The following is a 25,724-nucleotide window of genomic DNA, read 5'->3' on the forward strand; positions in this document are numbered from 1 at the left end:
GGCCCGGAATAAAGCCCGCCTGATCCGGATCAATAAGGTCGGGCAAATGCGGCGCGAGGCGGGCCGCCAGGATCCCCGTATACAAACTTGAGATCCACGTTTAGAAGGGAGATCGGCCGGTAAGAACCGCATTCTGTGCAATCCTTCCCGGGTTTGGGGATCACCACTATCGCCGCGTCGAGGAATGCGGAGGGCAAATTGCCGAACGTGTCAAACGAATTGAAGAGTCGTGTAAGAATGGGGGTGACCAAAGAGCAGAACTGCTTATAGAACGAAGCCGTAAAACCGTCCGGGCCTGGGGACTTACCAACCTTAAGTCGCGAGATGGCCGAGATCACCTCCTCCGGGCGGATAGGTGATTCCAGCATCTCCGCCTGGGGCGTTGAGAGGCCCGCGATACGCGCATGGTCCAGGTACGCGTCCAACCGGCTGTCCTCAAGGGACTGCGCGTCGTAAAGCCGGGCGTAAAAGTCCCGGAACGTCGCGGCAATCTCCTCGTCGTCCGTGTGCAGGACCGCGCTGGAGTCTGCTATCGCCTTGACCCCCTCCCTCGCTCGGCGTTCCCGCAGGCAACGGGCCAGTAGGCTCCCACATTTATCCCCGCCAACGTAGTAGCTGTGCCGAAGGCGCAGTGCCGCGTATTCCGCCCTGTCGCGGTCCAGCGCCTCCAACTGCGCCCTCTGTGCCTTCAACAGCCGCCAAACCCTCGGGGCTCCCGTACGGCTATGCATGCGCTCCAACTCCCTGACCTTCTGCGACAACTCCGCGCGCTTCGCTTGACGCTCCCTGTTCTCGACAGCGGAGAGGGAAATAACGGCTCCGCGAACCACCGCCTTCAGAGCAAGCCAGCACGTGTGCACAGCCGTGTCTCCGTTATCGTTGAAGCGCAAGTACTCCTCGATGGCTCCTTGCAGCTTTTTAACCACCACAGGGCGGAGCAGGAGCATTGTCAGGCAGGCGCCACTGGCGGCGCCTTCCAACCACAGGCGGGAGCCGCAGCGTCGTGACCACCGCCGCGTGGTCCGATAGAGACGCCGCAAGTATCTCCACCCCAGAGGTTTCCTGACAGATTGCTCGGGTGGCCAAGAAGTAGTCTAGGCGCGCATAAGTGCTGTGCGCGCATGAGGTGTGTGTGTGTATTCCCGGGCCGAGGGGTTGTACACCCGCCAGAGGTCCACCATATCTAACTCCTGAAGCGCCGCGCGACCCTTCTGCGAGAGAGCGCCCACCTGCCCCGAACGCTGTGCCGACCGGTCCAGCTCATTATCGAAGACTAAATTCAGGTCCCCCCCCAGCAGCAACCTCCGGTCCGGGGAAGCCGAGAGCTCCGTCAGCGCCGCCTGTAGAAAACTCTCCGGCTTATCATTAGGTGCATAAATCGAGCCTACCGTGAATGTGTAGTCCCCCATGTGGAATTGGTAGACAAGCAACCGGCCCCTGATCTCCGCCACCCTGTGCATCGTCAGCCCCCTAAACCGTGGTGCGAGAAGGATCGCCACCCCCGCCCGCTTAGAGGAGTCACAAGAAAAGAATTGTATGGGGAATGACCGGGACTGCAGCCGGTGCGTGTCTTACAAAAGAAGGTGTGTTTCTTGGAGCAGGCACAGCTCAGCCCCTGACTGCGCAAGAAGGGAGAGAATGGATCTGCGTTTGATAGGATTGTTCAAGCCCCGGACATTCAGCGTGAGAACCTTAAGTGTTGTGGAAGGCATACCCACCCCGCAAGGAGCGCCCGCTAAAGACATACAGTCCCGTAGTGACCAAGAGACACCCCGAACCACCCAATCCCCACCCTGCGAGCCCGGTACAGTAAAGAGAAGAGAAAAGAAGAAAAGCAAGAGGAAAGAATAATAGCCCCAGTGGCCCCACAAAACCTCCCACCCCCTCCCCAACTGTGTTAAACGAACCAATTGTCCATCTTCCGAGGAAGATCAGAAAGTCCCAAGTCAGTGGGGGCAACGTGGCTCACCAAGCCATCCCCCCCCCCCCGCCCACCCCGCTGTGGGCCCGCCAGCGGCGTCCCAACGCACCTGGAGGCAACATCAACAACAGAGAAAGAAAGCAACCGAGGCGCTGTCCGTAGATAACCCCCTTCAAGGGGCCTCAACCTTCGGGGCCAGCACCCCCGCCGCCGAGGATATGGCGTCCTGACGACCCTGCGTGATCTCCTCGGGGGGCGGCCCCCGCCTCCTGGAACCTCTGCGCCTTTGCTTCAACTGGGTCCATCCTGGGCCCGGACCGCTGACTCTCTGGGAGCTCGGTGGTGAGGCCTCCCCGTCGTCGTTCGGGCAGTCAATGTCCAACAACTTACACGCCTCTGTCAGGGAACGTAGCTGGTACAACCGGTCGTGCCGGAAGATGAGCCGGAATGGGTGTCCCCAAGAATATTTAATGTCCCGCTGGCGGAGGGCCTCCGTGACAGGGCGGAAGGTCCTGCGCTTCTGGAGAGTCAGCGCTGCGAGATCCTGGTAGAGCACCGGGGAAGTTCCCTGAAAGGTGATGGGGTGCTGGGAGCGCGCCCTCCGGAGGATCTCCTCCTTAGTGCCAAAGTCCTGGAGGCAGACCAGGATATTGGCCGGAAGGGCGTTGTCCGGACGTGGTGGGCCCACCCGATGAGCACGGTCCAGGGTGAGCGCCGTCCCCGCCGGCCGCCCCAAGATCTGATTGAAGAGCTCTCGTGTGAAGGCAAAGACGTCTCCTGCTTCTGCGTTGCGTTTCACCCCCCGGATGCGTATGTTGTGCCGCCTCGACCTGTTCTCCAAGTCTTCCAGGTGAGATTGAATGTCCACCTGCTGGTCATGGAGCCGTAAGAGATCTTGATGCACCAGGGAGAGCTCCGTGTCCTGAGCGTCTACCCTGTCCTCCACCGCCTGAACTCGTTCTCCCACGCCGTCCAGGTCCCTCCGCACCTCCCTGAGCTCCGCCGCGAGTTCCTGCTTCATGCTCTTAAGTTCCTCCCGCTGCTCCGCGAACAGCGACAGTAGGAAGGCCCTGGTGACCGGTTCCGATCCCTCGTCTCGAGCTCCTGACGACCGCAGCACTTCCGTCGCAGCCACCGAGGCCCCAGGCCCCGCCGCGGCCGCACCTCCCTGGCTCTTGGCAAACAGCTCCTGCAGCGACTTGCTCTGCACCTTGTCCTTGCCTTTGCCCCGCTGGGTCGTCCTGGCATAAGGGGGCACCCCACCGGGCCGACGCCTCAAGTCCGGCCAGCCACCGCTCGTCACGGGGGAGGCCCGATGATCACGGCCCACCGTCTCTCCCCCAGCAGCGCGTGGGCACCAGGCCCTCCCTTTTCTGGGTGCCCGCCGAACTCCCCGGCTATGTCGCTCCACCGGGGGGGACTCCCAACCCCTAGTCCTCTCACCTCCGGGCCTCGATGTGCTGTGCTCACCGGCGGCGGCCAACCCGGGAAGGCCCCGACTCCAGGCGGTAGTCTCGCGCGGCGGGGGCGTGTAGCTCGTCCCCGGGCCACCCCCTACTCGAAGGGCTCACGCGTGGCCTCCGGCTGCTGTCCCCAGCCCCGGCGTGGGCGTAGGGCCTCCCTCCACTCTCTCCGGTGCTCCGCTCCTTCCGCCCGTCCGGGCCGGCGCCTCGCCTCGCCTCCCGAGGCCTCTGGTCGTCGCGCTGCTCAGCCCACGTAGGCACCCCTCCTGGGACCTCGGGCTCCGCGCCACAAACGCCGACCCCCGTCGCGATGTCCACAGGGGCACAGCTCCGATCTCTCCCCTCTCCGTCCAATCAGCTGAGCGTCTTCGCGCCACCAGGGCCCCCGCCGGGGCCGCGCACCCTTTCCGCTCCACACCTCAAGGCCGCGGCCGGCCGTCTGCCACCCGCGCCTTCGCGGGGACTGCACTGCACAGCTGGGCTCCCCGGGTGTCTCCCGATGCTCGCCTCCGTTGCGAGCGTCGCCGGCGGTGCTGTGTGCCGACGGCGGAGGGTAGCCTCCGTCCCGATTCGGCGCTGATCCCGGGCGGGCGAGGGAGAGACAGAAAGGCACGTCTCACCTCGCCGCCATCTTGGCCACGCCCCCAAATAGTATGTTTTAAATGAGCTTTCTCTTCCACCTCTGCAAAGGATAGGTTTTTCAGGCGGCATACCAAGAATTATGACTAATGGACACTTCACCTGTCTACCCTGTGATATCCTGAATGGTTTGTAACGCTCCCTGTCAAACCAATTTCACCTGTGAGAGGAGTGTAATATGTGTCAGGGATATCCGTTCACCTAAAACACCTCCAAAATTTTGTTTCCCTGGAGCGTCCCATGGTCTCCTAATTTGTCGGGATTTAGTGCCACTGGTATAATATTTTTACCATCATTTTCCTCCCTCCTTTGTGAGCTGCACAGTTAGCTCGCATGAGGATGTTATTCAATTTTTTTCTATCTAGTGTTATGTGTAATTCTTTATCTCATGCTTTCTGAAAGGGGAGTTACTCCCCTGTTGTCTTATTGAGTACTTTATAAATGTATGCGATTGCATGCCTCTCACTATCCCATGTGAGGAGGTATTTGTCAAAGGGTTTGAGAGCTCTGTTGTTGCGTTGCTAGTTTCTGGGTTGCTGGATGCAGAGCCATACTTGAAGATATTGGACGCATTCTTTTTCCAGTAAGCCAAATTCTTTTATTAGCTTTTCAAAAAACGTCACCAATTCTATCCACACCATGGTCTGCAAAGTCTTACGCCTTCCCCCCTCGTCATTGGTGAAAGTTTTGCATTTCTAGGGCGGGTGTTAACTTTGTCTTTACCCAAAGGTGCTTGAATGAGGAGGGAAACAAGGTCAGACCCTCCTGATGGCCAGGTGGTCCCATATTTTTTGTGTTGTGATTAAGGATATGGAATGCTTAGGATTTCTTTGGGATTTTAATTCAAATCCACTTCCCACAATCCTTTGCCAGTTGAAACATTTTTGTTGGTTTTTCTTCAAGTCCAGTTAATAAGAAAGTGAAGGTGAGCTGCATAGAAATAATTAAGGAAGCTGGGAATGCCTATCCCTTCTTGTTTTGTCCCTAACATGTTTTAATGTCTACTAATCCTCTCCTCCTTCTCTTGAATTATAAAATGGGCACAACAGCCCTGTAGCTCTGCTATCGAGTCTTTGTGCAGTGTGTTTGTTTGGAAAACGTAGATCACTTTGAGTAAAATTGTCATTTCAATCACAGAGCACCATAGAAGTCTCCAGCTCCTCAATTCCACTTTCACTGTCCTTTTAAGATTTTTAAGATCAACTTCCTTGGTTTTCTCTGGGGAACCTGCCAGGCCTGTCTCTAGGTATCTAATAGAGGTGTCTCCCCTAAAGTGAGGATATATGAATCACTGACTTAATTGAACATCCCCTTAATATTAATTTTGAATCCTACCATGGTACCCAATGAATAAAGAAGGAAACTTTCTCTGTATAGTCTAAGATATTCTTAAATTTGTGAATCCTAACTTCTATCTAGAGCAGTTTTATCAAGAACTCCCTCCACTGGTTGAATGCATAAAGGTGATATTAACCTACCTTGTTGGCGAGAGGACATGGATGAGGACTTATGCCACAAGATGGGATCTCATTTCTAATGATAAACACAAACAGCTACTTGAAGATAATGAAGTCACAATTTTTCTATTTCTGTTTGCACTTGTTGAAGGAGAAGGTCATCAAATGTTTTTTGAGAGGTCACTCTTAACGTATCAAGGCATGCTTCATCATTTGATTACCTCTCACACTGGTGTAAGGGCAATGCCACCCCAGCGGACTTGCCCGCTTTTAATGCCTCCAATGGTGCTGAGGCCCTAACTTGTGTATGAGGTAGTCTTTTTATGGCAACCGTGTCTTGTAATAAGGCATCATAAAGAAGTCAGAATCCCCTTTTGGCTTGGTCTAGGGTGATCCACACTTAAGTCATCGCCCATGGTCTATAGTGTTATGGATTCCTGAGGAATCGATTATATTATAAAATCTAATCAATGTGAGCATGACTCTTTTGTGTCGCTGAGTAGTGGGTGTATCCAACACCTAGCGGCTTGTCTCCGAGTAGGCGCTGTTCTCCTTCCCTCCATCAGACATCTCTTCTCATTGGGTTTTGCTTGCTGTTGATATTATTATTACTCTGCCCGATTTAGTCTGAGTCCTATCTTTTCTCTCTATTCCAAGAAGGAGAAAGTGATACACGGTTTCTCTGTTTCTTCATGCTTAGATCTCCACCCATCACTATTGGCCATGTCGCCCACGGCGAAATTGTTTGTATTGTTTGGTTCAGGAATTTTCTGGCCTTGATTAGGGCTATATATTGAGGCTATTGTCAGAGGCTCTTCGTGGTGAATGTATTTTACTACCACCCATTTGCCGTTCTTATCTTTTAGGTGTCCCTCCAGCTTGATCGGGCATATATGATTTATCAACGTTCCCACTCTGGTCACGCGCCCCTTCTCCCCCGATGATACGTAATGTGTGAGGAATTCTTTGTTCTTGAGGCATTTCTGGTCTTTTTGCAATTGATAAGTTTGCCAAATAAGCCCTATATCATATATGTCAGTGTCTGTTCATGCAATATGCCTAACATTGTAAGTTGTGGCGGACAAATGTGTAATTTCTTTGTCTGATTTGCTGAGCGTTGCCACGAAACAATGTTTTACCACTCAGATATGTACTTTAATCTACTTGCCAATCCGTAGGCTCAACCCTCATCTCCAAATCCTTGTAAGCAGTTACTTCTTCTTAACCATTTCTACCAACCAGTAAACACATATGACCTGAATCAGCCTGTTGCAACAGATAGCAAATATCGTAACAAATTGTTTCAAGAATTTGGGAGTCCAAACTGACTGTTGGGAAAATCTGAAAAATTATGTTGGGTGAGTCCACCTCTGTCATTTGTTTGCTGGTGGATGTCTTTACTATGATTGGGGATCCAGCCTGGTTCCTAGATTTCTGTCAACATTTGCTGAGCTTTTACTTTAACTATAGGTCTTCTCTCACATTCTCTGTAACTCTCAGGTTCAGGATTGTTTTGCGTTGAGTTTTTGCTAACTTATTGGAGGTGTTCTAGTGCTACTTTGAAGCCCGCCATTATCTCTTCTTTCTTATTCATTTGTCTGTTATATTACCACTTCACTTTGTGCCATTCTGGTCTCTTCCGGCAGGGGAGCTGCAGTTTCTGGTGTTCTCACATCCTGTTCCTTGAAGAGCTTAAACCAACAGTTTTGCAGGTTTCAGCCAGAGATTATGTTGACTAGTGGTTTCCCTGTTATTGGAAAGTGATTGAAATTGGTTGCCCCATTTTTGTTTATGCCTCTGTTTCTTAAAAGGGAGATAACAAGTTTGAATGTTTGTCTTTTTGTGTAATAGGAGATAGACTTTGATAAATTTGAATGTCCACCCCATTGGAGATGGCAGGTTTTCCTTTTAGCACCACCTGCATCACTGTCTCTTTGTCGTCAAAGTGATGTAGTCACATCGGGATATCTTTTAGTTCTTGGGTCTCTCACTGTTGTCCTGTGTGCTCTATCTGTATGGGTTTTCCTCCACTCCGTTTCAGGATGGAATTTAGGAGGTATTGTATATTCTTATTTATTATCCTTTACCTCCTGTAGGTAGGTTAAGTCTCTGGTAGTGGTTCTCCAGGTCTTTCTTGGAGGATGATTACTTGATCAGCTAGCGTTATCTTCTATGTCAAGGGTTCCTTTGTCGTGTGCGGTTTCTAGAGAGTTCACCCTATCGCCCATTTCTGCTACGTCTATATCGCTTTTTTAAAGCTTTGTTTCAGGTCCATTTGCATGACTCCTGTCTCTGCAAAAAGCAGTTTCATGAAGATTTCTGTGACTTTTCCGATTGTCTTCGTATCTGGTGTCCTCTGTGTCAGGTTTTTCTCCTTGTGCTGCATAGGTGGTCTAGGACGAGGGCCTCTGATTTCTTACAGAGGCCTGCAGTAATACATCTCTGATGCTGCTGTCTCTTGTGCTTCTGTCAGCTTAGCTGAGTGGATCTGAGTTCCAGTCTCCATATCGGCCTGTTTACCGATTAGTAGTCAGGCTAGAAGTCCTGTTTGTGTCTCCTCAGTCCTTGATGGGGCGATACAGCTTGGTTCAGGGCTTTGTCGAGCCCACAATCCCTGGTGATTATCTATCTCATGTGTTTTGTTGCTAGTGAGGGCATCTTCTTTTTCAGTGGAATACCATCCACTATATTAGTGCTTCTCTAGGGGGCATTCCCAGTGTATTGATAGGGCTGGTGTTTGTGTGCGGCGGTCTCTGTTATCCACAGTTGATACCCCATTTGTTTAGTTTTTTCTAGCCATTTATCACTTTTCTCTATTTAATATGTGGGCTTTGCTGTGGGCCCTGATTTACTAAAAATGACCGCTTACCACAGGATCCGCTGTCTCCATTCAAGACACGGGCCCTTCACTCAGTTGCATATTTCTGTGAGTAGAATTGCGACCCAAGCCTTGCGTTCTATTTTATCGCTATTTATTTCTCCAGCGGTATGGGGGGAGGGGGTGTGGCGCTTCTTACCAATAAAGAGCTGATGACTGCATCTCTCCAGTGTTGTGACTAGCCTTTCACATCCGGCAGTTGTGAGTGGTTGGGCTAGTGTTGCTATTTCTGAACCGGAGTTGAATTTGGGGCCTCCCCGTTTGACAGTAATGTTCGTTAGGGCTGTCTCTCTGCGCGTAGCTTGTAACGTTCTGGGTTGTTTTTGTTTGTCCGGGGTTGTTTGGCCCAGGTCTTATAAGGCATGAGGCTGGGGTCTATGAGTCCGTCCCGTGACTGCTGTACCTGTGACGCTGTGGTCTCCTTTGGGGGATTTTCTCAATCTCCAGTGGGAAACAGCCATTACAGCGCAGCTGTTTCCCCGCATACCGTTACATCGCAAGCGTTACCACGCATGCGCTGCGACAAAGCGTACTCATTACTACTCATTTTTTTTACATCGCATGTGCTTTTACCACGCATGCCTTTACGACGACTTTCATTGTAAAGGCATGTGTGGTAAAAGCACATGCGTTGTAAAAAAATATTGCCGATCCACCTCATTGTGAGGAAACTGAGGTTCTTCTGTTTCCTCACGGCGACATGCGCGGCCCCTCAGACCCGATGTGCAGCAGGAACCAGGAGGAGAGAGAGGAACCACGAGAAGAGAGAGGTAAGGGGGATTGGACCTGGGGTGGGGGGTTACTTTTTTAGAGTAAAAGGGGGTCAGGGGTGGTGTGTGTGTAGTGCAGGGTACTGTTTTAGGGTAGGGTTGGGGGGGTCGTGCTGGGTAGTGTTTTAGGGTAGGGAGAGGACTGGCGGTCGGGTTAGGGTCGTGCAGGGGGTAGTGTTTTAGGGTTTAGGGTAGTGTTGGTGGGGTCATGCAGGGTAGTGTTTTAGTGTAGGGAGAGGGCTGGGGGAGGGTCGTGCAAGGGGTAGTGTTTTAGTGTTTAGGGTAGTGTCAGTGGGGTCATGCAGGGTAGTGTTTTAGGGTAGGGAGAGGACTGGAGGTCGCGGGATGGTCGTGCAGGGTGTAGTGTTTTAGGGTTTAGGGTAGTGTCTGTGGGGTCGTGCAGGGTAGTGTTTTAGTGTAGGGAGAGGACTGAGGGTCGGGGGAGGGTCATGCAGGGGGTAGTGTTTTAGGGTTTAGGGTAGTGTCGGTGGGGTCGTGCATGGTAGTGTTTTAGTGTAGGGAGAGGACTGGGGGTCGGGGGAGGGTCGTGCAGGGGGTTGTGGTTTAGGGTAGTGTCTGGGTCGTGCAGGGTAGTGTTTTAGGGTAGGGAGAGGGCAGGGGGTCAGGGGAGGTTCGTGCGGGGAAGTGTTTTAGGGTTTAGGGTAGTGTCCGTGGGGTTGTGCAGGGGAGTGTTTTAGGGTTTAGGGTAGTGTGGGGGGGGGGTCGTGCAGAGTAATGTTTTAGGGTAGGGAGAGGACTGGGAATCGAGGGGAGGGTCGTGCAGTGCTACTAAATTAGGGTTTAGGGTAGGGCAGGGTAGTGTAGCTTACCTTAGATACTTTTACCTAGAGTATACCTTTACCACGCATGCCTTTGTGGTGTAATGGCATCCGTGGTAAGGGTATATTCGTGGTAAAAGTATGCGATTTAATGGTAGGTCGTGGTAAATGACAATGCGTAGTAATACCTGCGTTGTAATGACATGCATGGTATTAGTACGCGTTGTAACATGTCATATTCTCTCCAGTCTGCTCTAGGAACAATAGTTTGGGCTCAACCCGGCCCTGCTCCTCCACCTCCTATTGTCACCATGGTACGTTCGTGAGGAGGATGTTCTCAGCCTGGTACAGCGTTCTCTGCCAGATCTATTCCACGGGGGACTTTGTGTTCATTCCTTCTCCTGGGCTGCAAGCTCTGGGGCTCCTTCAAGTCCTCTTGTAATCCTGACAAGAGGTGTTGCTCTACATGGCGTCTGGGTTACCCCGTGCCACCGTACTCTCTCATAGGATGGCCTACTTCTCCTGGTGGCATTCATCCTGATTTGACCTGCTAACACCCTCAGAAAAGCGGGAGCTACTGCTGTGCCTATGACCAGAGCAGAGCAGCAGGAGTACGCATTCATTGCCATCTTGGCTAAGCTCTCCACCCCTAACATGTCTTTTTTATTATCAAAAATGTGTTTGAAACAGAGCGCCCACCTATGCTTGGCAGTTTATTTCCGGACTTTCTGTATCATGCATGTGGGCTCGGAGTTTGTGGTTCACATACATACTCCTAAAATAAAATTGCTTTTCCAATAAAAGCACACTGTACGCAACACTCTGACTGTAGGCATCCCTAACAAGCTAATATTTTAAGGCATGCTGAATTTTAAGAGCCACATTCAGAGTCAAAAGTTTTTAAGCTGAAGTCTCCTTTTATTAAGCTTAACACTCTTCTACCATGGCAGCTCATTATGAACTCATAACATCTGTGCAGAGCAGTGGTTTCCTTCAGGGCCTGTGCATGCTGCTAGGCCCTGCCTCCAAAACACTTCAGATGATTAGCCGCCCTCCCCTTTATTGCAACACATGGCAAAGCCCTTTGGCCAACTCTCTGCGTCGTCCATCCCTCGCTACTCATGGCCGGGCGGATGACTATAGGGCCTTGGCGTTGTCCAGGTCCTATACAAAACCCACCATGGGTGACCGAACACCACCGTGCACGACCTTTGTCAGGCCCTGCACCCAACCTGCCACCTGGCCTTGCACACCGGATGTTGTGCGCTTGTCCGAGACACTGTTTTGCCTATATGTACAAACACACACATGTACCAGATATTCGATAATAATCAAGAAAACATTATGTTTGAACGCCTGGCATTTGTACTTTTGCATTATATTTAGTGTGAAGAATGAGGGGTGAATATACGTGCAGTCTGGTACCTAATAAGCTAGTTTACTGGGGAAGTGCCACCCCCACACAGCTGTTGTCTTATCCACCACCAGTGGGTGATCTCTCCCCTCCCGCTCTGTTAACGCCAGATTATGATGCTTACTTAAAGCTTGCATGTGAGGGGGGCTGACCTCTCAATTGACACCTGCAAATCTGGAAATAAGAGCTCGACTTGTAATCCATTTACCCTCTCCCTAACTTTCAATACTGTTGGCATGTTTACAACTCTTGAGGCACATGCCTGCGCAAACAACATACTCCCTGGTTCCTGCAGCCCCAATCATCCCACCCCCACCCCTGACAACATGGCCTGCATGGTTGAACCATGCTCCCTCCTCCTTTCTCTTGCACCCAGGCTTTGTGTCCGCACCTGCTTACAGTTTGGTGGTATGCACATACCAGAATGGAAAAACTATGCTGGGCACATCATTAGCCAGACAATCCTCAGTGCATACCAAGTCTTACTTATCCACCGCCTCTCGATACCAGAGGTGGGCAACGATTTCCAACCCTGCTAACATAGGGAGATGGCACTGAGTACCAACAGAGATGCGCCTGCGTGCCAGTCTTCCACGTCCCTCCTCCCAACAGTGATGCGCCTGCGTGCCTGTCTTCCACGTCCCTCCTCCCAACAGTGATGCATCTGCGTGCCTGTCTTCCACGTCCCTCCTCTCATTATGGTCTAGGCCCCGTCCAAAGAGAGGTTAGTCCCCATTTCCATGAGAACGATGACATGAAAGTAACACCTGCTGGGTGCTATACCCGTATGTTGAATCGTTAAATTCAGATTTGGGTGTGATGAGTCATGATCTAGGCTTACCTCTCCATGGTGTGACAGAGAAGCAGAAGATATTCTATTACCATTGATGTCCTCTGGCAGTCAGATATCCAGGGCTCAGTGAAGGAATGAAAGGCGAATGGAAGCACTTTTCTGGACAGATTAACCATAGGATTAGAATAATCAGTAGGCTGTGACTTTATTTCTCCCGTCCTTCTTGTACATTGTTTAAATGGTGTCAGTTGCAGTTCCTTTTAACCATTTACATTAAAGCTAATCTCCCTTTGTTAAGTTCCAGTCCACAGCACTACTGTGGTAGTCATCGAGTCTAGACTGGCTTTTTTCTTGATGGTTCAAACGTCATGTACTGCTTCGGGTGGAATAAAATGATGTTTTCTATGATCCGCTGCACTTCTGTTATCTCCTGCAGTGGTTGGCATCATTTTTGTGTTGCTCTGTAGAAATCTGTCAATTTTAATTTTGCTGTTCTCGCATGTCGACTCTTTTTTCTTATTAGCTGCTCATAGATCTGTCTCATTAGTTCATGGACTCCCAAATTCTGTTATGTCTATTGCAGAGGTTGGTTAACTTTTTTTGCAATATGTGCTACTTATGTTCAATGAAATCCTCCCGAGCTACTTAAGTTAGTAGAGATGTAGTAGAAATGACATCAGACATGGTAACATTAGTGGCCACAATATACAAGATGACTAGCAGGGATCATTTCTGTGCTTTAGGCATGGTTGGCAGCAGTCCAATGCAATGCAATCGGTCTCGCCTTTGGGACCTTATATGTATTTAGCTATGCAGCATATTAGCCTAGGTGCTGAAACATCTACTGTTCTTTAACATGGAGGGAAAGTAAGCACCAAACTGCGTGACACGGCAGGTATGGGAACACATGGAGAGAAATATTGCCTTTCAGTGGGAAATGGTGTAGTCCAAAGCTCTCCTTCGGTGGTCATATCACTAAAAATACAAGATTTGAAAAAAATATTATTGTCTACGGGTGCTCGTAGAAGACTATTTCTATGGACTAGAATCTAGAGGATGCTAATTCTGGTATTTTACTGACCTCTACTGGTCGTTTTCAATCAAGACAGTTAAATAGAGGTAGTTGAACAAGCAGAAAGCAATTCTGGTATTTTACTGACCTCTACTGGTCGTTTTCTATCAAGACAGTTAAATAGAGGCAGTTGAACAGAAAAAGTCCTTAAGCGGAAGCAGAGAAGTCCTAGGGCTAATCTCCAGAGCCCACAAACTACATACGCATATAATATATACTTAAGTACATACAAGAGGTCTTGAATGTTCGACCTAAAAATGCTTTATCAATGTAGAATGCCCCTACATGGGTAATAACAACCATAGCTGCAGTGCCCCTAATATCAAGCTAATAATAATAATAATAATAATAATAAAAGTAATAGTCCCCCCAACACCATTTGATTTTTATCGCTCAAATATCAGCTTTAAATATTTTTGGGGGAAATTCAACCGTGTTTGTCCAAACATCAGCTAATGAATTCTGAAATTGCACACATTTTTCTTTCAAATACACGCTTTTCAATTTTGGTAAACATATATTAATTCAAACAAGCAAAATTTCTAATTTAGTTCTTTGGGCTGCACACAGGAGAACTACTTACAGGTAGCTGTAGAGCTACCATAGCTCACAAGCTACTCGTTGGAGAAGCCTGTTCTATTGCCTCCTCATCACCCTGCCACTGAGGCTTCTGGTATGTGGTCTGCACATGGCTCACTCTGTAGCCCCTCCTTTAGAAGTCCAAACCAAGATCATAGGCATGCCTTTCGGTAAGCAAATCTTTGGCAAGCATTTCGACAAGACAATTGGAGCCATCAAGACAGACAAGTACATAGCAAAGTCGATCATTTCACTACCGAGAAGAGACACAAATCAGACCACAGCCGGTAATACAGGTAATGGTTAACTGTTTAAAATTAAGTACAGTATCACCACTTAAAGCCTTGACTATTACAATTTTTTGTGTAATGATTACCTCATGTAAAATGTGTTATAAACAAGACAGTTGCCTGTGGTGTCATAACAACGTTTATAAAGTTTTTTAATATTCTGGCATCACAAAATATTATATACACTGACTGAGAAAAACGTCCAGATAATTAATCTAACATGGCTTTCATTGATATGATTTTTAACCCCCATTCAAGCGGTACGTTGATTGGAGAAGTTTATAAACAAGATAAAAATTATCTCTGGATATTATTCTCTTACTGTAATGCATTATTATGTGAAATAAAAATGGGTTGCCCTCCAAGGGAATTGACAATACTTATGTATGCTTAGTGCATGCTTATTTTGAATACATCAACGAAAGTATAGAGAGCCCAAATGTGTTTCTTTACCAGGAAGTTACTTTAAGGCATTAACGCCAGATCACTATATTAATCAGAAGTGAATATTTGCATATTAAACCTGAAAAATAAATGCCACCAGAACAGCCTAGGTTGAAGTCTGTTATGCTTCCTTCTTTATTAGTAGTGTCTCTGAATGTAAACGTTCATTGTGATGCTTAAAATTATTAAAGGTTCCAAATTGCCAAATAATTTATAACTTGACCTCCCCTTTAATTTTCAAGATCTCGAATTGTAAAACAGTATCTTAGTTTGCAGCATGTGCAGTGGTACATCACATGCTGTGTACTTTCCTGGTGTCAATTATTGGGTTTGGAATATGACAAGAATTTGTTTTCTCAAGTAAAGTTACCGGTTTCAAGTATTTGGATATAAACTCATAATTGCAACCCTGAAACCCATGTTAAAAATAAAACACAACACTGGTAGAAGCCCAAAGTCAAACTTGTGTTTAACACAACATAGCAATCAGCACAACAAAGTAATGAAAGACAATTACCATCAAAACTAACCAGAGCTCTCTCTAGAAAAGGGTCAGTTGGAGCGTAATGCTAAAATACATAAAAGGACAATTTAAATAGGTTTTCTCTCAATACAGGTCAATGAATGCTAATATTATGCCAGAATCGTGTTACTTTCAGCAAAAATGTATCTAATGAGCAGGTGATAGGATCCTCTTCCAGAGGAATTGCAAGATGTCCTTGAGGAGCAGATATCATTCATGATTAGAATACGGAGCTTATTCTCCCAAAACCCTGCTTCTAGTTGCCAGGACTGAAAGTGAGGTTATGCTTTGGTCAAATATGGAAATGTACGACGTTGAATAATATGGCTTCTGGGCCTAACCAGAGCAATGAAAGTTAATAAAACTTCTGTTGCCAAGGGATCAGAAAGAGAACAGTTGCTCAGATTGCAAGGCCTTCAATTTAAAAAAGATTACTCAGAACAAAACATATGTTATTGACACATGTACTTACAAAGGTTCATCAGCCAGGCTGACAACTACTGCGCCCCTCTTATCATTTGACGGTGCTCTTTTGGACAGCTTATTGAGTGGACGGGCCAAACCTTTCACTGGCTCCCTGGTGAATTGTCAGTTTGCACTATGCCACCACCTGCCTAGCGTGATCCTGCATTTATATCTCAGCACTCCACAACTGAAAGCTTGGTGGTGCACGCGCCTGCAAGCAAAGCCAATCTCAACGCCTTTCCAACTGCTCCCCACGAAACGGAGTCGAAACAGGTGGAGATATTTGGGAAGATATTCTTTTCATCCACCAGCTTGGCGCTCAGGTCAGTGAATGCCAGCTGCCTGCTGGGGTACTACTCTCATGCCTTTGGAACTCATTGGTTCTGTCCCTCACAGTTATCCCTTATATTCTTGTCATCCCTCATAGATATGCAATTTGATGGAACTCCCCTACTTGGGGACAAGCAGACTCTGCTCTTTAGCGATTCATGGTGAGCAGGGCTATGGCACGCCTCCGCAGCTTCACCTCGCCAGCTGCATCAGCCCTACTGTTCCTTCTGTGAATGAGACAGAGGTACCCCATACCGTCAGGCAATCTAACCCCAGTGTGGTGCCTAGCAGTTTTGCAATTCTGGCCGTGGTACCCACAGCCCCTGCAGTCACGGTCAGTGGGCCATCCAGTCTACTTCTACCCCCCTTTAGTCCCGCCTGCCAAACCCCTTTAGCATACCTTTAGTGAAGCACAACCACTTGGAAGGAGGCAGAATCCGATGATTCTTGCTGGGTTGACAGGCCATAACATCTGGCAGTTGAATCCTGCAAATTGGTCAGAAAGGCTATGCCCTACTCTTCCTTTCCACACTGCTGCACCTTCCACCATTCCTCCAACGACTGATGGAGGATCGTCTTTCCATTTTGAGGCAAGAAGTACAAGCCCTATTGGCCAAATGGGCTATCAAGAGGGTGTCCGCGCCGGAAGTAGGATGTGGTTGCTCTTCCTGTTAGTTTTTAGTGCCCAAGAAAGATTGAAGCCTTCGCCCCATCTTAGACCTGCACCCTGTCAACGCCGTGCTTCGGAGGGAAAAATTCAAAATCCTCACACTGGCCCAGGTCTTGTCTGCTTTTGGCACTGGAGACTATATGGTGGAAGTGGACCTACAGGGTGCCTATTTCCATATCAGGCCCATCGGCGCTACCTGCGGTTCATGCTGGGAGCATTTGCAGTTTACTGTGCCTTCCGTTGGTCTCACAAGTGCCCCTCGGGTGTTCACGAAAGTGATGGCAGTGGTGGCAGCAAAGGTTTGACTGGCAACTCAAAGCAACCCTGGCATTTTTCTTGGACCATCCCCAGGGGAAGCACTGCCTGACCCTAGGAGGATGGAAATGCTTGCTTGCTGCTTTTGTTACTTGGGGCTGATATTGCATCACCGCTGCAAAACCGGCCCCCAGATACAAGGCCGCCCCACTACTGCGAAACTGGCTCCCTCCCTTCCAGCCTCTTGAGGAAACGCCCAATGCCTGGTACGGCCAGTCCGGCTCTGGTGGCAGCACATCTTCGGAGGTCAAGGGAACCAGTCTTCCACTACCTTGGCTGTTGAAGTCAGGTTCACCCCAGGCGGTCGTCGACCACCTCCAGACTGTGGTGAGCTTCCTGTCATTTTTATAGTTGTCTACCACCGTGCTGAAGTCATACCTGGTTCCTCTGATGCTCCCCTTCATCGTAGCCATTCTAGACACAGTTTGGTTACATGTCTGTCTCTCGGACTATGACATGATCTTTCAGCCTCAGTCCTGGAGTTCAGTGAGGTAGACCCTGAGACTGCTGGGACTGATGGCCTTCTGCATTGAATCCGCTGGTGATGTATGAGGACTCTTTGGGGGAATTTGAAGTCTCAGTGGGCTCAACATCAAGGAGAGCTCTCTGAGCATGTTTAGATTTCGGAGGGAGACTACAAAAGATCTGCAGTGGTGCTTAGTGGTCTGCAATGGGTCTGGTGCAGGCCCCCTCCCTTCCCCACCCAGGCATCACAGTGGTCACTGATATATCGCTTCTGGATTGGAGTGTCCATCTATGAGAGCTTGTGATCGGAGGCCTCTGGTCTCTAACAGAGTTTACGCTCCATATCAGCCTTGTAGAATAGCCCTCCGCTTGGCGTTGAAACCCTTCCTTCCATTCATCAAAGGGCGGGTGGTACAAGTGCTCATGGACAACAACACCGCCATGTGGTACTGCAACAAACAGTGTGGGGTCATGGACCCTGTGCCAGGAGGCTTTGTGCCTCTGGAAATGGGTGGACCACCAAGGGATTTTCCTGGCCGTGAACCAAGTGGTTGGATACTTGAATATCTAGGTGGACAAGCTCAGCCTTTGGCGTCTAGCAGATCACGGGTGGTAGTTACACCTGGGTTTTCACAATCTTCACCTTCGTGCTTGGCGATTGACCGGCGACAGCTGAACGCCTTGGCTGCCAGGCAGCCCTCAAAAAAGACTGGATATGCCTATCGCTGGGACAAATTTGTGGCTTAGTGCTATACTCGGCAGTTAGAACTGGCACGGCCTTCCTCTGGGCACGGCTAAAGGGTACATTTTGACTATTTCTGCTTTTTTTGTGGTTTCTGAATCAGCTCTTTGCTTAAGGCTCCAGTTGTTATGTGCTTTTTGAAAGGTTTACAACACTTGTTCCCTCCCTCTCCCTTTGTCATGCCACAGTGGGACCTTAACTTAGTCCTCTCATTTCTAATGTGCATGCTTTTAAATCGCTTCACAGCTGTTCCTTAAAGAAAATTACAAAAGGTAAGTAATTTGCGGCTAGATGGTATCTGCCAGAAAGAGAGTTGCCAAAGGTAAGTGACTTGTTCTTTTTCAATATGAAATGCTGTTTTGATGTAGCTACTGTGATTTTATTAACCCTGTTCGTAGCCGGAAATGTTGTTTAGGGGTTTGGTGGGGCTTGAGCATGCAGGTGATTGCAGGACTGAACCCCTTCACGGTATGCTTTGTAAGCAGCAGGAAATCAGTATTCTGCCCTGTGGCTTCTCTGACTTTGGACTCTGTTCTCTGGCTGCTTGTGTTCCTGTATACATCGCAAACAAGTTATTAGTTCCCCCGCCCCACCCTCCCTATGGTGCTTTGTAAATGTAGGATGTAAGCATCTGGAGAAGTCTTAAACAAGAAATTGTTTCGCTGGGACATTATGTGATGATAGTTTTCATTTCAGATGCGTATGAACACCCCCGCAGCTGAAGCTGCTGCTCAGCCACTTCTCTATGTGGAAATGGGACTCATTCAAGATTGATTTAAGAAGTGCCTTGTTGTGCGTGTCTACCTACCATCGAACAGTAATAAAGAAAAATGTTTCTTTCAGATCTGGATTCCCCGGAGCACAGCCTGTTTCCATGGACAAGCAGAATCTCATTTTTTTAGAGAAGAAACCATATAAAGTAAGCTGGAAAGCAGATGGCACTCGGTAAGCTTGACTTTAGAAGTTATGTTCTAACCCACATAGTACATAAAACTGCCTATGAGGCGTTGCACACGTTTGTCAATAGTACATTCTATTGCAGAAAGTCAGTTGAACTTTTTTTCACTCTGTTTTTACAGCTTCTCAGTGCATCCTCTATAACGCAGCACTTTGTAGAGCAGAGGAAGTCATTTAAAGAAAGGGCACGTTAATTTTTGGAAGGAAAATCCGTGTTAGTAGTTATCTGCATAAAAATAGTTCCCTTCTCTTCAGTGACAAATCTGGTTTAAAGTGTCTTATTTATTTATTTTTATTACTTTAAATACTAGCTTTGAATTTTGCTTGCTCTTTTTATTAGATGATTATTTTCTTCATTTCCTTTTTCGGTCTCGCCTGGTACAGGGCACGTGTTGTTTCTTGCGAGACATTTTGTTACCTTAAAGAGGTCTTAGAGCCAGACCATAGTTTTCCATTGGGTTGGCTTCATCCTCAATCTTATTTCTGTGCTTTTGTTTGGTTAGATTGTGCTGCGTTTATTACTTCTGTGTGGTTGTCCCTCCTGTGGAACATGTCCAAAGTACTGCTTTTGTTCCCAGTGAGTATCCTTCCACTGCTTGAGCTTTGACAGCTGCCCTACTTTTTTCTTTGGGAGGAAGCACTCCATAATTCTGCATCTGTAAAGACCCTCCATAATTCTGCATCTGTTTGCACATCGTCTATTTCTATACTGCCCCATCTCTTGCTTGAAACATGCCTCACAGTGGTAGAGAAAGTATATTTTCAGACTGCACATGTTTAATATATTTGGCTGAATGTTGTTGTTTTTGTTGTATGACTGAGCTATCCTTACGTGCTTCTTTTGCAATTCTCCCTCCCACCCTCATTCTCTCTGTCCATGTTGCCTTTGTCTTCTTTCCTCTATCCCTGTCTTTTTTGACCCATTTCTCCATCTTTGTTATGGCTTCAGACATGCTACACCAGTGCTTCCCAAATTTCTAGAACCACAACCCACTTTTTAGAACTTCAAACTTTCGCGACCCACCTAGCTTTAATGGACATGAGGCAGGTGATTTTCTTAATGTACCTGCAAGTAGCTCATCAGTGAGTAGCTCAGGGTACAAAATTATAAACTTTTTTTTTGCTTGGTCGAAATAATGTATGTAAATTAAATTTGACTCATTATAAAAATGTGTGCATTTCCAAAACTCATAAGCTGATATATGAAGAAAAATAGTTGAATTTCCAAAATATTTTAAAGTTGATAATTGAATAATAAATCATGCAGCATTGGGGAGGCGTATTACTCATTAAATCCTTGTTGCTAGGGGCATTGCAGCTTTGACTGTTATGTATTACCTACATAGAGGCATTCTACGTTGACAAAGTCTTTTTTTAGGTCGAGCCCAGAGCATCGCGCATGTGTTGCTCTAGGAGATGACCTTTTGGAATCAGTCAGCACTTTTCAAACACTCCTGCTTGTGGCGGCATCCACCTTGCGGGAGCGAGCAGCGGCGCGCAGGGGCCATCTGTTTCCAATTAGCGTGGCCACGCGTGCTTATTTACATTTCTCGACTCTCTCTCCCCTACCCGTCTCACCCTCGCCCTCCCTTGTCAACCGTCTCCTTCTAAACAAGTTTGTGTCTTGTTGATCTCCGTCTCCTCCTAAAGAAGTTTGTGGCTTGTTTTTTTTATCTGCCCCAAAGTCTGTTGGCTGGAATTATGCTCCTTATTAGCACTTCAGTTCTGACAGAAAAGGGTACTGAGGCGCAAGGAGTTAACACTGGTTTGCCCGCCGGGGATTAATGACATGATTCAGCTCCAGTGTAGGGATAGACCACAAGACCACATGCTGCTCCGCCCACATTGTGCAAACAGATCCGGACAGAGGTCCATTGCCGCTCTTTGTCGTTGTTGTCACCAGCCTCTGAAAAGTACGTGATTGTGCCACCAAGACTGCCGACCTTGTAAAAGTAGAAAAAAAGTGGCTTTTTCCTGTTGGCTCCGTTCTGCCCCTACATCACAGAATGGAAACTGAAAGTACTCGCAGTGAGCGCAGACGAGCAGCTGTACGACATCGCATTTTGGGACACCCACGTGGCTATTCGGTATAAACTAACGGCGGCACGTGTGAAACGGTGAGGCTGTGGCAGCGCTTGAACGGCGCCGGTGCTTCCTAGCCTCCCGGCCGCTGGAGTACGCATGGCACGCCCCCTCTGGGGACTACCCCTGCCCCCAGGTTTCTGCACTTCATTTTTGTGTTTATTTCATTTTGTGACGCGCTACGTTCCACAGGTGCTGTTTCAAAAGTGCTTAAATAGCCCCCGGATAGTTTGTATTGTCATTTGCGGGCGGAGGCAGGGCCATGTGGTGGTTCCAGCAGGGCCTGTGCTTCTGGCCCTGGGCATTGGTAGTCTGGTACTCGGCTTCCTTCATCTTCTCCTTCATCACCGCCGTCCTCCTCCACCACGTCGACCCCCTGGTTCACTACATCAGGTAAGTGAACGCAGCGTGCACAACCAGTGTACTGCATCCTATGGCTTCTTCTCACTTTCAAGAAGAATAACTGCGTGATGTAATGCAAATGTAGGTAGCGGCTATCACGGGATTTCCATTACGAAGCACTGTGTTAGGGGATATTAACACAACTCAGTGATGCGTATGGATACCTCTGAAAATTGACATGCTGAGTGCGCCCACTAAGATTAGAGTATGTTACTGCATGACAGATCTTAGCGGTAGGTTTTTAAATCTTTGCCTTATCACGCTAGATGTGTTTTTATGTTAACAATCAATCGGATAATGCATTTGCTAATCCCTCCTTCACAAAATGACCAAAGTCTGTTCCTGAAGAACTTTTTGCGTGCATACATGTCCAGCCTATTTTATAGAGGGCCCGGATGTCACTGAAGGTGAGGGGGTGTCATGGCCATGTTGTAAAAATTCACTTATTTGGCTGCATTGCTTACTTCGCAGAAACAATATAAGTGCAGGGTCCCAAATTATTTCTTTAGCAATCTACTGCCAAGACTTAAATCTGGATTGCCACGAGAACCACCTATTTTCAGCTGAAGTTTGAAATTTAGGCAGAGATAACCCAACCCATCATCCTTCTGAGGTTAATAAATATAAATTAACTTCCATTAAAATAGTACTATCACCAGCTGCTGGTCAGTTATTAGAATCATCAAAAAATGCTTAAATAATAGGAGTGTAAAACAAGGTACTATCATTGTTATCCAATGTTAAATGCACAAACACAACTGTCTTGGAGAGTTCAGGTAGAAGGTGCATAAAGAGGAGAAGGTGTGAAAACCTCCCCTGCGGACCGAAAATTCAGCAGCCAGGTGTTTCTTCCGGCCTGCATACACAAGAACGGAATCAGACACCTCTTGTTCGGGGCTCTCACAAGCATTAGACTTTCAACACTTTGAAACTCTTTCAAAATCCCAGGATGCCTGGACACCCCTGAAGTCCATCTTGGGGAAGGTCTACACCCCAAAGTGTGATATCCACCAAGGTGGAATTGGTAGGAGGTCTGTGGTGTAGGACGGGGAAATGGTGACAGCACAAAGTTTCCTTTGTTGGTCCATGAGAGCAATTTTGCTAAAGTTTCCACACTGATGTTGATCACTAGGAATTTTTAGATCATCGCCATTCTTCCCTGGCCCACTAGATAAGCTCAACCACCAGCTCTTTCCTTTACTCATTCATTATTCGCAGTCTCCAGGGTGCTGTGGGCAAGTGTCCCTGTAAATTCTGGTGTCTCCTTTTGTGGATGTGTTTCTCACTTCAGACAGCTCTTCCACTCTCAGGCAGGCGTCTTGGCCAGAACTCTGTGTCAAGTGGAGGTAGATGAGTAACAAACAGGTTGACATCTTGAGGGCAGAACAAATTCTGCAGGAGATCAAGTCGGCGGTCAGATGCCCCACCCAGTCGGCAGGTTGGATAGTCAGAAACTGAGCAAATCGCCTTTCGCAGAGGCCGATTTTTCTAAAGTGTTGTGCCTAAACTGGCACATTAAAAATCAGTCTCTACTGGAAATGGAAGTTGACTCCTTCTTCCATACCAAACAGTTGCAGAATAAACAAATCAATTATTCTGTACTTCAGATGATGTTGCAAAAAAGCAAAAGGGTACAATGGCAAAACAACCCTTCATAGTGATCCAACCACTTGAATAACAAGTGGTTGGTCTTGACCTGAAACAGCTCCAGATTTCTTCTTCTCCCACTCATTCAGCCCCCCTCTTTCATTCTGTCTCTCTCCTGTTTTGTACAGACAGCTTTGTTGACAGAAAATGTTGTAGGACTTAGGATAATGTGCTGCATGGCTAAATACTTATAAGGTCCCAAAGGCGAGACCTATTGGCTATGCCAATGCTTGTTTTATATTACTGCTGGCAACCCTGCCAGATTCTGTGAGGTGATCACTACGGGTAATCTTGCTTATGGTGGCCACTAATGTCATCTTGTCTGATGTGGTCGATTTTACAGCACTAATAATATTAGTAGCTCAGGATGAATTTCATTGAACAGAAATAGCTCTTATTACAGACCCCGGAACTAAAGCATTGTGTGGTACTGCAAGGTCATTTACAGAGAGCACCTTTTCCATTGCAATTGCCACTAAATTGGTAAAGACATAAAGTTTTACTGATAAAACTATATACACACAAATGATGATGTTTGGAAATCGGGTTTCAGTGAATATCATTTATGCATTACCAAGTAAAGTGTCTTAATTAATTTTGAGCCTATTAAAATATTTGTTTTCATCACACTTCAGCATTACAAAAAAATGTGCTTCAGTTTTGCTTTCCTAACTGCTGAATATGTAAAGTTCATTTACAGGTATTTATGCATTGTTGTGTGATACAACAAATGACATCCTACAACCTTTCCTTTCAACAATCTATGTACACCAGCAGGATTTCCACATAATTCACTTTACTTTATCGTTCTCTAACTGCTAAGTGAGAGGAGTTTGTAAACACCAGTCCCCATGTTAAACAAATAAGCTGCAATTTGTCAGAAGACATAGCCTGACACTTGACCCATGTGTCTTTGAAGCGCAGGTAAAATGACAAGAAATTCAGAATTTAAAGGCATTTGTATTTATTGCTTGGACTTTCATGACCCACTATAAATCGGCTTGCGACCTACCAGTGGGCTATGACGCACAGTTTGGGAAACACTGCAGTGCACCATAGTTAAGAAAGATTATTTTCGGAGTACGCATGTCACTTAGATTTTACTGACTTTTGTTTTAGTTGTGTTGCAGACATGATATTCCTTTGTGCTGCCCTTTCTGTATCCATCTGTGTTGCCTTTACCTCCTTTCTCCGTTCAGCCCTCTGTCTATGTGCCTTTGTTTCCCTCCCTACCACCCACCTTCCCTCCGTCTGTGTTGCCTATGCTCCCACCCTCTGTCCCTGTAGCTTTTGACCCCTATTGCCATTGTTCTGTCTTTGTTACTGCTTTAAACATGATACTCCACAGTTAAGAAAGTTTATTTTCGGAGTGCGCACGTCAGTAAATTCTTTTAGGTCGAGCTTAGCAGTGCGCATGCGCTGCTCTGGGAGGCTTCTTGTGTTTACTCCGTGTGGGTCTGACTCCTCTCACACATTGGATTGGCTTTTGCGTGTGTCTTTCAATAATGAAAGCACGCACATGGCTAAAGGCGGGTGCATGTCCTACCTCTTTTTTTAATGTTCACTCCCACAGCGTTTTGCTCTCTGGAGCGAGCAGTGGCGCACAGGGTGGCAGCTGCATTCCTCCTGGGTCAGGTTACTATTTATACACAATGTGCCGTGCTATCGCTTGCAATCTGGGGGCCGCCCGCTTTTAGACTGTGAGCCCTATTTTGGTCAATGAATTTCTCCTACTGCAGGCACAATGTGCTTTGGTGCCTTCTTTCCACTGCCCACCCTCCCGTTGTCCGTGCCGTCTCACCCCCGCCTGCCATCACTCCCCGTTGTCTGTGCCGTCTAACCATCACCCGCCCTCCCCGTTGTCCGTGCCTTCAATAGTCCGCCCTCCCTCCCCGCTGTCCGTGCCTTCGATACCCCCCCGCTCGCCCTCCCTTCCCGTTGTCCGTGCCTTCAATATCCTCCCTCCCTGTTGTCCGTGCCCTCAATATCCCCCCGCCCGCCCTCCCTCCTTGTTGACCATGCCTTCAATATCCCCTCCCTCCCCGTTGTATAAAATAATGGCGGCCGCACGCCTGTCTCCCGTCCATGATTTCACCCAAAGCAAAATGTCGGCGGCATTGCTCCCAGCAACATCGTAAAATAACCATGTGATGTTTTTTTACGATGTTGCTGGGGGCGATGCCGTCACTTTGCTTTGGGTGAAATCATGAAGGGCAGCAGCAGGCATTTGTAACGGCGGAGTGGGCTGGAAGAAGGAGCCCCGAGCAGGGATGGTTCCCAGGCGCTAAGTCAGAGCAGCGGCAGACAGGCCAGCTCAGGGGTTCCAGTGCTTCACCTGACTTTTAAACTCTGCCAAGCGAGGCTCACTGTGCCTCGCGGCTGCTTCCTTCTTGCTGCCTTATTAATAATACCAGATGGCTCCCCCAGCGGCGGCAGTAGTCCCCGGCTTCCCGGTAGCATGGCAGAATCTTATTAATATATCTGTATTTTTGATGCACGATGACTCATATATATATCCGTATAATGTTTGATGCAGGAGGACTCACTTATATATCCATATATTGTTTGATGCAGGGTGACTCTCTAATATAGCCGTATAATATTTGATGTTCACATTCTTGGTATCC

General features: G+C 47.7%; 1 protein-coding gene across 3 annotated transcripts in view; it reads left to right on the plus strand.

The window, feature by feature from the left end:
- The window catches only part of RNGTT (RNA guanylyltransferase and 5'-phosphatase), a 1,651,651-nt gene that overhangs the window by 377,649 nt on the left and 1,248,278 nt on the right, over window positions 1-25,724 (plus strand). For all 3 annotated transcript variants that reach the window (XM_085611178.1, XM_085611177.1, XM_085611179.1), the window contains exon 8: window positions 18,853-18,954. In XM_085611178.1, coding sequence (XP_085467304.1) covers window positions 18,853-18,954 — 102 coding nt within the window. The remainder of the gene's footprint in view (window positions 1-18,852; window positions 18,955-25,724) is intronic.

Source organism: Triturus cristatus, chromosome 6 (genome assembly GCF_964204655.1).
Source record: "Triturus cristatus chromosome 6, aTriCri1.1, whole genome shotgun sequence".
Taxonomy (NCBI): domain Eukaryota; kingdom Metazoa; phylum Chordata; class Amphibia; order Caudata; family Salamandridae; genus Triturus; species Triturus cristatus.